The sequence below is a fragment of the Galeopterus variegatus genome, unplaced genomic scaffold, assembly GCF_000696425.1.
Source record: "Galeopterus variegatus unplaced genomic scaffold, G_variegatus-3.0.2 Scaffold1338, whole genome shotgun sequence".
Taxonomy (NCBI): domain Eukaryota; kingdom Metazoa; phylum Chordata; class Mammalia; order Dermoptera; family Cynocephalidae; genus Galeopterus; species Galeopterus variegatus.
Window position 1 is genome coordinate 30,435 of NW_007727449.1, and position 11,056 is coordinate 41,490.

General features: G+C 38.8%; 1 protein-coding gene across 1 annotated transcript in view; it reads left to right on the forward strand.

The window, feature by feature from the left end:
• Positions 1 to 3: 3 nt before the first annotated feature.
• HSDL2 (hydroxysteroid dehydrogenase like 2) overlaps positions 4 to 11,056 on the forward strand; it is a gene marked incomplete at its 5' end in the record, with an annotated part of 56,718 nt that continues 45,665 nt past the window's right edge. The window contains 2 exons of the mRNA XM_008576361.1: positions 4 to 145; positions 1,518 to 1,616. Of these exons, the coding sequence (XP_008574583.1) occupies positions 4 to 145; positions 1,518 to 1,616 (241 nt within the window). The remainder of the gene's footprint in view (positions 146 to 1,517; positions 1,617 to 11,056) is intronic.

An 11,056-nucleotide genomic window follows, 5' to 3' on the forward strand; every position in this document is an offset into this window, starting at 1 on the left:
GTTTTTATCACAGGTGCAAGCCGTGGCATTGGCAAAGCTATTGCATTGAAAGCAGCAAAGGATGGAGCAAATATTGTCATTGCTGCGAAGACTACCCATGCACACCCAAAACTTCCAGGCACAATCTATACTGCTGCTGAAGAAAGTGAGTATGACAAGGTCATTTCATGAAATGTCCTCCTAGTGGTTTCAATACATAGAGGATTTGCTGGAGAGTTTAATTAAAGCTATTTGAAAGCTACTCTTAAAATAATTTTATGTGGTTAGAGAAGTTAAGTATTTATTTTGTCATCTTAGAGCAGTGGCTCTGACCATTTTTCTCCTCCAGCATTTTTAAGCTGTATTAAAAAGCATGTCTTAACCAAGGTTCAGGTTTTGATCACTGTACTGGCCAGCCACCAGAAAAAAAAAAAAAAAATCACGTGTCAGGAGACTGGTGGTTCTTGGATATGAGGAGGAGATGTGGGAGTGGCAATGGAAAGAATTTGAGGGGTGTGGAAAGGAGAGAATTTGAGGGGTAGATGGTGTGAACACTTTGAGAAAGCTCCCCATGTTATTTATTCTCTGGACAATTTGCAAGCCATTATTTTAATAACTTTCACTTGACAAGTAATTATCATGTGCTTATATTCAAGGCATTGTGCTAGGCACAGTGCCAGGAGGGAGGACTTAAAAAGTCAAGATCAATTGATATGTTAGTTTTGTTACTCATGTTAATNCAGAAAAAAAAAAAAAAAATCACGTGTCAGGAGACTGGTGGTTCTTGGATATGAGGAGGAGATGTGGGAGTGGAAATGGAAAGAATTTGAGGGGTGTGGAAAGGAGAGAATTTGAGGGGTAGATGGTGTGAACACTTTGAGAAAGCTCCCCATGTTATTTATTCTCTGGACAATTTGCAAGCCATTATTTTAATAACTTTCACTTGACAAGTAATTATCATGTGCTTATATTCAAGGCATTGTGCTAGGCACAGTGCCAGGAGGGAGGACTTAAAAAGTCAAGATCAATTGATATGTTAGTTTTGTTACTCATGTTAATGTCATTGTGGTTATGTTAGAGGAATGCATATGAAATGCTTATGAGTGAAATGATGCCAGAGATTTATTTTAAAATATACCAGCAAAAACAAAATGGAAGGGAGAGATAAATTAAACAATCATTGAAGTTAGGTGATGGACTCATGAAGTTCACTATATGATTCTTTAAATTTTTTATACTTTTTGAAATTTTCCATAATAAAAAGTTTTTAAAATTACTATCCTTTTTTTGCTATTAATTATAGCAAAAATTAATAGAATTTTTAAAAAACCTTTTTTTGTTTTTTAATAGAGTTGGCTTAGCTAATCTGAAGCTGATGTGGCTAGTCAGTCTGTTCTACTGTATGGTAGAGTCACCAGGTAGTAAAACATAGTTATCTATATTGATTTCACGAAAATAGGGTACTTTTTTGACTGTTGAATCAGAATGAAAGGTATAATATTTGAATGCTTTAATGCCTTTTTGTTTATTCTTTGTAGTCGAAGCAGCTGGAGGAAAGGCCTTGCCATGTGTTGTTGATGTGAGAGATGAACAGCAAATCAGTAATGCAGTGGAGAAAGCAGTTAAGAAATTTGGAGGTAGTGCCTTCATTCTGAAAAAATATATAGAATATTGGTAAAATATAGGTGTAACTATAATTTTAATTTTTACATTTGTTTTGATTTTTTGGATTTTCTGAGTCTTGGAGTATAAGCAGAAAACAAGTATTTGCACATAGAGAAACATGGTGGGGCCAGCCAGTTAGTTCACTTGATTAGAGCATCTTGCTGATAACACCAAAGGCAACGGTTTGAATCCCTGTACTGACCAGCCACAAAAAAAGAAAGAAAGAAAGAAATATGGCTTAAGACCATCTGATGACTTTTTAAGAAATTGTTTAAAATTATTTTGAATAATGTAACAAACTTGCCACCCAAAATAAAGTTAAGACCTTGACAATAACATATATATAACCAAATGGTTCCCCAGATCTCATCTTCTTGCCTCTCCCCAGTTAACGTAAAAGTTATTGGTGACTTTCTGATACTTATTGGATAAAATGCAGTTACCTTATCGGCATTCAAGATACGTATTTCACACTCTGATCTCAACAGACTTTTTTTGGTTCCATCTTTCTTTTATACCTCTACATAAGCTCCCTTCTTCAGCCAAAATAATTTACTTCCATCTTCTTACCTTAAATTTTTTGCATCTTAACTTTTTCTCTTCCCCTTCCTGGGGCCTCATCAGTGCCCACTCTCCACCTTTGATCTTTCCTGAATGCTCCCTTCTTTGTCTTTAAAGTAGTTTGTTTATATGCTTAAATCTCATCTCTTTCAGAAGATCCTTATCTTATACTACTTTATATCTTAGTATTTCTTTTTTCTCCTCAGTGAGCTCATAAGCTCGTAGAAGGGAGGTGTTGGGGGTTGAATTAAGGCTTTGATGGTATTATAGCAGGGCACCTAGGCATGTCCAAATCCTGCCCAAACCGTTACACTCTCCCCCATAATGTTCCAGAGCACTGTATGTTACAGTTGACCCTTGAACAACATGGATTTGAACTGTACAGGTCCACTTATACACGGATTTTTCCCCATATATACTGTAAATGTATTTTCTCTTCCTCATGATTTTCTTAATATCATTTTCTCTAGTTTACATTATTGTAAGAATACAGTATATAATACAAATAACATACAAAATACGCATATGTGTTAATCAACTGTGTTATCTGGTCAACAGTAGGCTATATGTAGTTCAATGTTTGGGGAGTCAAAAGTTATACACAGATTTTCGACTGTGTTGAGGGGAGGACTGTTCAAGGTTCAACTGTATATGTGAGGGACATTGGCCAGTGGAAAACACAGTAATGCTTTAATGTTAGCGAGGCTTTGCTTATAGTCCCAATGCAGAGCGCTGTGCTGTAGTGTACTGGACTGAAGCACAGAGCTTTGGCTCAAGTGGGACCTCTTCCTTTAAATCTAAAATCTTACCCCCCTGGCTCCCAACCTTTCCCAAAGTAATGCGAATGCCCATGTGAGAAGAGGAGAGAAAATTCAAAATTATGTTTTTTCTTACTGATAGGGCCCCAAATGTGGAAGAGAAAGGAAAGGAAACTACACTGAAGTGCAGGAATTTTTATCTAAAATGACTTCACCTACTAGTCAACGTGGCTGATTAGGGCCAATTATGATTTAACTTTATAAGGAGGAATTAAAGGGAAAAAGTGGATGGGGTAGGTGGCATGAGCTTCTAATTCCCCTGTATTCATCCAGTTTTGGTTCTTTTTGCTGATCCATTGTGTCTGTCAACTAAGGGTGAGTTTATCCTCCTTGGGGAATAAGATTATCAGAATATAAAAGAGGGCTGTGAGCACCTTTGTCTAGGCCCTATCTCAATCTTTCTGTCCTATAATTCTACTAGAGAATATCAGCAGTTCAGCTGTTGCCTGATATTGTCCCAAGAAACCTCTGAAATTGGTTAAGAGAGGACATTAGTTAAAGGAAATGCTATGGTCTGATTGTCCCCTCTAAAGCTCGTGGAAGTTTGATTGCCAATATGGCAATGTTGAGGGGTGGGGTGCTTTGGGAAGTGATTGGATCATAAGGGCTATGCCCTTACGAATGGATTAATTAATTCATGGATTAATGGGTAATAGGTTAATGATGAGTGGGTTATTATGGGAAGGGCACTGGTGGTTCTATAAGGAGAGCAAGTGAGCACATTAAGACGTGCTCTTGGGCCGGCCCGGTGGCGCACTGCGCTGGTGCGCCGCTTGGGAAGCGCGGCTGCGCTCCCGCCGAGGGTTCGGATCCCAAATACAGACCGGTTCCCGCTCACTGGCTGAGCGAGGCGTGGGGACAACACCAAGGGTTGCGATCCCGTTGCCGGTCCCGGTCCGGTACGGGGGCGACACTGAGGGTTGCAATCCGTTGCCAGACATGGAAAAAGACAAAAAAAAAAAAAAAAGACGTGCTCTTGCCCTGTTACCATGTGATACCCTGTGCTGCCTTGGGACTCCGCAGAGAGTTCCCATCAAGAAAGGTCCTCACCAGGTGTAGCCCCTGGACTTTGGACTTCCCAGCTTCCAAAACCATAAGAAATAAATTTCATTTCTTTATATATTACCTAGTTTCAGGTATTCTGTTATAAGTGACAGATAACAAAGTAATAGAGGTATGCAAGGCCATACTGTACAGGCCCAGAATTCACCCTCTATTTAATTTCCCATCTTCAATTCTAGCTGTGTCATCTAACCTGGTTTACCAGAAAGAGTTACACATTATGTAATACATGATAGTGCAGCCAAATAATATATGCCTGAGAGTGTCGAAATGTAAAGCGCCTGCATTTTCCAGTATTGGGCTCCTGCAGAGAAATAGAAATCTCACAAATTAAATTCTTCTCCTGTTGTTGAACAGTGTTTACTGAGAACTTAAAGATCCAAATTGAAGTCTCACTTACTTGAAAAAATTAAATCCTAGAATTCTCTCCTCTCCAATTTTCTTATTCTACTTAGTCCCAGCCAAAGAGGGTTCACTGAGGTTCACAAGCGATCTGTATTTCTTTCCTTGCCATTGTAACTTGTCATCTTCCATTGGATGTGGTATTGTCCCTTCAGCATCTTCAGTGTTGGATTAATCCAGCTTTGCCAGTTGTGTGATCTGCTTTCCCAGGACTAGAGAGAGTGGACAGAGAACATGGTAAGGACAAAAGGAAATCTTGGATTTTGTTTCTTCAAATGCCAGTTGACCCATGTTGTTGACCTGGCATTCATGAACTGGGAACTTCAGTTCAGTGGGTAGAAATCTTTAGTTACGAGGATATGCTTCCCATATCTTTGGTGGGGGCAGATCTTCCTGTCTATTTGGCTATCTGTTGTTAAGAGGGGCATTGAAAATACTCCTATCTTGTTAAATTTACAAATTGGTAGTAGAGTTATCTCTATTTTGGCGTCTTTCCTAAGGTTTCTTTTCCTTCCTCCTTAGTATCACTTTGATTTATTTAAACATTTTGCTTTCATTTCTCCTATTAACTTCTGCTTTCCTGACACTCCAATACAGAATTGAGTGAGCTCTGTTCAGCGATTCAGCTTCTACTGTCTCCTAATCAGGGTGGACACCACATTCATAAGAGATGATTCCTAGCCTTTCTCTTTTTTTATTGTTTTTTTTTTTTTTTTCCTTTTTGTCTTTTTTCGTGACCGGCAACGGATCGCAACCCTCAGTGTTGCGCCCGTACCGGACCAGGACCGGCAACGGAATCGCAACCCTCGGTGTCGCGCCTGCACCTTGCTCAGCCAGTGAGCGGCCGGTCTGTATGTGGGATCCGAACCCTCGGCGGGAGCGCTGCCGCGCTCCCAAGCGGCACACTGTAGCAGTGCGCCACCGGGCCGGCCCTTTATTGTTGTTTTCTGTATTCTTTTTCCACAGAGATCCAAGCCTTTGTTTTTTGTTCATTAGGTTTTACACTGTGGTTGCTACTGCTATGGCCTTCTGATTTGGAATTCTGTAGGCCTTTGAATTCTGTTTTTTGTGGAAGACTTTACCTTTTGTCCTGATATTTGCCTCTGCTGGAGAATTGTCTTGAACAAAGTCCTGAGCAGTTGATGATGCTTTCAAACCTGTACCCGCAGAGTTCTCTGCCCCGTGATACTTCCTATTGCCTCGCCTTCTCTCACCTTCAGTTTTTCAGGCCTTGAGTAAATTATGCTATTTCATAAACCACAGAAGCATTCTTTCCAACCACCTTTTTTGTTTTTGTCTGCAGCAGGCACACATGCTTTTGTGTGTCATTCCCCACTATTGTTCTCTGATCTGTTTTCTTTTTTCATTTCTTTTTTTCCCGCAGCTGGCCAGTACAGGCATCTGAACCCTTAATGCTGGTGTTATATAACATGGCACTCTTTCCACCTGAGCTAACCAGCCAGCCCTGATCCATTTTAATCTGGCCAATCTGAGTTTAGAAATTTTAACCTGCTTTTTAAATTGGATCTTTTTTTTTCTCTATCATGGCTAATTCAAATACAATTTGCCAAATCAGTATATATTCATTCCTCATCTGAATACTTTGTTTCCAGGCCCAGATGTTTGTTTTGCTAACATACTTGTCATCCCATAGTGAGAGAGATGAAGTCAATAAAGTCTGGATTTGCCCAAGGCGTCCACTGATTGGAATAACCCTTACTAGCTTCATTTGCTACCCTACTGTGTATGGTAATTCTGCACAAGTGGTGTATATACCCGTAAGTCGAGCATCTCATCAGACCTACACTCAATTTGCTCTGCTCCCACCTGGCCTCTTCTTTAGTGACTACTATCTTTTTTGTCTCTTAGGTCGTAGCAGTGTGCCTTGTGCAGAGTAGCCACTCAGTGATTATGTCATAGTGATGAGGTTGAGCAACTCCTAGCTTTGTGAATACACTCTCCCAAGCGAGCCACAGGCTGGCCCTTCAGAGAACTCACTTTATTTTAAACAGATTTGAACCAAATTAGCAGTACAGTTTAAAATTTAGTCAATCCTTATAAAGACCTAAGAGTGCTCCAAAGTCAGCAGGTAGAATTTTAAATAGTTTTAGTCAGTGCTCCTTTTTCTCTGTGAATCTAATAAAGACTAAAAGTGTAGCTCAAGCATTTTCAAATATTTACATGAATAAATACATATGTGTATTCTGTGTCTTTCATAGTCTTCTGCTTACTCAAGCTGACAATAGTCTCTCCTTCCTCTGAAAAAGACTTGGGATTAAAAAAAAAGGACTCGGGTTTTAGTTCTATAAATAACAACAAGCTCATTATGAATCACACTTTAATGTAACCAACAAAAAGGCTAATGCTATCTTGGGCATTATCAGGGGAAATGCAGAATGTAGAATGAAAGAGAATGTAGTCATGATCTGTTCTGGATTAGTCAGACAATCCACCTCTTTATTTGTCCATTCATTTATTTATTTACCCTCAGGTTCTTTCATTTTCCATGTGGATATAAGGATACATTAACATAGAACTTGCTTCTCTGCCTTATATGTATCTCGTTATACAGAGAACAGGTAGTTAGGAGCTTAGGCTTTGGAATAAGACTGCCTGGATTCAAAGCCTAACACCCACCCATCCTGACTTGCTATTTCATGACATTGGGCAAGTAACTTAACCTCTTGCAGATTCAGTTTTCTCATTTGTAAAATGGCATTAATAAAGTTAATAGGGAGCTGATAACACCAAAGTCAAGTGTTCAGATCCCCAAACAGGCCAGCTGCCAAAAAATAAAGTTATTAGGGTTGGTCATGAGAGTTAAATGTAGAATTTATTAAGTTAGAATCCTGAATTTTGTCCTCAGGTGTGTTTTGTTGGGTCTGCAAAAATTCATGCTGATAACATGTAAAAATTTGTTTTCAGGGCTGGCTGGTTAGCTCAGTTGGTTAGAGCACAGTGCTGATAACACCAAGGTCCAGGGTTTAATCCCAGTACTGGCCAGCCGCTAAAAAAAAAATTTTTTTAATTTGTTTTTTGTTATCCTCATTCAAAATCTCATTAGTTGCCAACTTAGGACTCATTTTCAATAGAGTTTGTGTTTATTTTAAAATAAAATAAGCAATGCAGCTATGCGATAAAATTACATGTCACATGAATAAATTATCAGTCTTTTACAGCTGGAAACTTTGTAAAGGAATTTCAATTGAATGTTAACACTTGCTGTTTAAACAAGTGTTTAAAAATATAAATCTAACCAGGAATACTATTGCTCAGCGTGTTGAATTAGCCTAGAAAGGTACATTATATGAGTAAGCTAAATCATTTGTGAGTACCCATGACATGAATATCAGGAAATGACTTGTTAGGTATTGAGAAATGTCTTGGAAAGTTTAAGGTAAATTTGTCAAAATTAGCAATTATAACTATAGACAGTGCTACTGTAATGGTCAGTGTTAACTTAGACCTATTAAAATCTAAACTAATGTAGATATGTTTTGCAAGGGTGCTGAAATTAAGTTTGTTCATTGTATTATTCACTGGGAATTGCTCCCTGCTAAAAAAGTTAAAAACAAGACTATGTTGTCTTTCTACGAAATGATCAATACAAGTAAAGAATTGAATTATTGTAGATTTGTCTAAATTAGTAATCATAACTATAAATTTGGCCTTTTTAACTGACATTATGATTTATGTGTATACAAATGTATGGTTCCTTTTGCTCTTTTCTTGTGAAGTTGTGTCTTTGGAAAGCCCATTTGGCAAGAACAATAATGGCCCCCTTTCCTATTCTGAGGTAAAATGAAGGTGATAGTCTAGACCACAATTCTAGATTTGAAGGTTCAATTGAAAACAAAACAAAACAAAAAAACTTTGACTTCAAACTATAGGAAAATGAACTAACTGGGTTCAATTATCTTTCTAAATGAATACCATTAGTACAGTTGAAGAACTGCAAACAGAAGTTATAAGCCCTAGGGCTCTAAAGTGCTAAAAACTAAATATGAGGAGGTTAGCATAACAGATCTGCAAATATCTCAGGAGCAGATACCCTAAAAATAAAAACGCTTGCACAAATGTTGAAAGTTTCTACATTTATGAACAGCTGTATATTTTTAAAAAATAAAACAATAAAATTAAATATTGCTCCCAGTTAAAAGCATATTGCAATGCCAAATAAAAGACCTTTGGGCCAAAGAAGAGTGTCTAGATTTTTGCTCTCTATAAAAAGTATGTTATAAAATGAAAATTCGTAGTGAAATATTTCTATTTTAATTTGTATTTTTCAATTTTAATTTAATATGTAATTCCCAGATATAGTAGTGAGTAGGAAAACACACACAGAAGTATGTTTCTTCTATGCTCTTACTTAACAACAATCAACAATACACAGAGGACACACACACAGACTTCTGTGACCAGATATGTAAGGATTTCTCCCCACAGGCAAGCAAGCAGCCAGTTCTTCAGTGGACACCAGGTGGGTGTCCTCCAATTTAACTATGACACTCTCTACGGGGGGATAGCGTCAGATCCCACTGGTGAGGGCTCAGTCCCCAAACTGACCCCACTTCAGATGCCGATAGCAAGTCATGGCCTCTGGAACTTCTGACCAACCAGCTATAAATTAGGGTTCCCACAACCCCTTCCTTGGGTTTGATTAGTTTGCTTGAGCAGCTCATGGAACTCAGGGAAACATGTACTTTTTTTTTTTTTTTTTTAAGATGACTGGTAAGGGGATCTTAACCCTTGACTTGGTGTTGTCAGCACCACACTCACCCAGTGAGCTAACCGACCATCCTATATAGGGATCCGAACCCAGGGCCTTGGTGTTGTCAGCACCACACTCACCCAGTGAGCTAACCGACCATCCTATATAGGGATCCGAACCCAGGGCCTTGGTGTTGTCAGCACCACACTCACCCAGTGAGCTAACCGACCATCCTATATAGGGATCCGAACCCAGGGCCTTGGTGTTATCAGCACCACACTCTCGCGAGTGAGCCACGGGCCGGCCCTGAAATATGTACTTATATTTGCTGGTTTATTGTTATCAAGGATACAGATGAAGAGATGCATAGGGCAAGATATAGGAGAAGAGGCATGGAGCTTCCATTCCCTCTGTGGATGTGCCACCCTTCAGCAACCTCCATGTGTTCAGCTGTCTGGAAGCTCCCCAAACCCTGTGCTCTTGGGATTTTATGGAAGCTTCATTACGGAGGCATGAGTAAAGCAAGCACAACCATGTAGAGATGTGATTGGACGAAAAGGGTGTGATCTAACAGTGAGAGACTGGGTGGAGAAACTCAGCAAGGCCTATTTGTTCAGGTTCTTCTTGACTTCTCTGTGTAGCCTTCCTTCCTTCCAGACATGGGGCAGAACCCCTCCTGAAATGGGGGTTTTATGACCTACAATCAGCTAAGATAGGTCAGAGAATTTCCTGCTTTAGGGAGAAAAAGGAGCAGGTAGAAAGAGAGCAAGAGAAGGTCAGAGAGTATCATGAGCCAGGAAACATGGATGAAAACCAATATATAAATATCATAATGTCACACCAGTGCATGTGTTTGTATCATGTTAAGTGTTTATGGAAGTTTAGTGATAAAGTTCAATTGTATTTCTGAATGGTTGATTTTTCTCATTTCCAGCTTACTTTATTTGTTTACTCAAATGCCTCTATAGGCCTTTGAGTTTGCAACCCTTATTAAGTAAAGTAATTCATGAAAAGTAATAAATGCAGTGCCTGGCACACAATAAGTTTTCAGTGAACTTAACTATTTTATTAAGCTGAAGGTGTTAGTATCTGAATGTGGCGCTGTTTTCAATATAGTATATAAGATAGGGTGTGTTACTGTGACAAATGCACCTGATGTAGGATTAGTAGTGTTGAGGGCCAGGCTGGCAAAGTGCAGATGGAAAGGTTTTGTCTAAAAGATCAAAGGAAGGCTCATGTTTATAGTTAAATGAAATGAGCTCTTTCCTTTCAGTGTAAAATATGGCCTTAATGTCTGGAATAGATTTAGTTTGTTTCATATTGGTGCTTTGAGGTTCAGTTTCACTGTTTTAATGGAAATCAGCCATAATATTGCTTACCCCTTCATACCTCACCCCCACAAAAGTGAAGCATCTTTGAAAATGAAAAACAATATGTACAAAAAACCCTTTAGTAGTATTGATTGTATTTGGCTTGTGAGCTTGAAAAGACGTTGCGGTTGTTAAGAAGAGTGTTACCAACATTTGGTAATAAAAAACTGACTTGAAAGAAGAATGGACTAATTCTGAGTCCTAGAAGTTATTGAATGTGAAATAAAACTATAAAATAGTTAAGCTATAATATTTAGCTATAAAATGTTATAACTTAACAATTAAAAATTTTAAAATATTGGACCTGAATCTTTTATAAAATAAGTTGTCTACCTTTATGAGCAGCTTTTTTTTTTTTTTTCCCTTTTTTTGTCTTTTTTCGTGACCGGCAACGGATCGCAACCCTCAGTGTCGCGCCCATACCGGACCGGGACCGGCCACGGGATCGCAACCCTCGGTGTTGCTCCCGCCCCTCGCTCAGCCAGTGA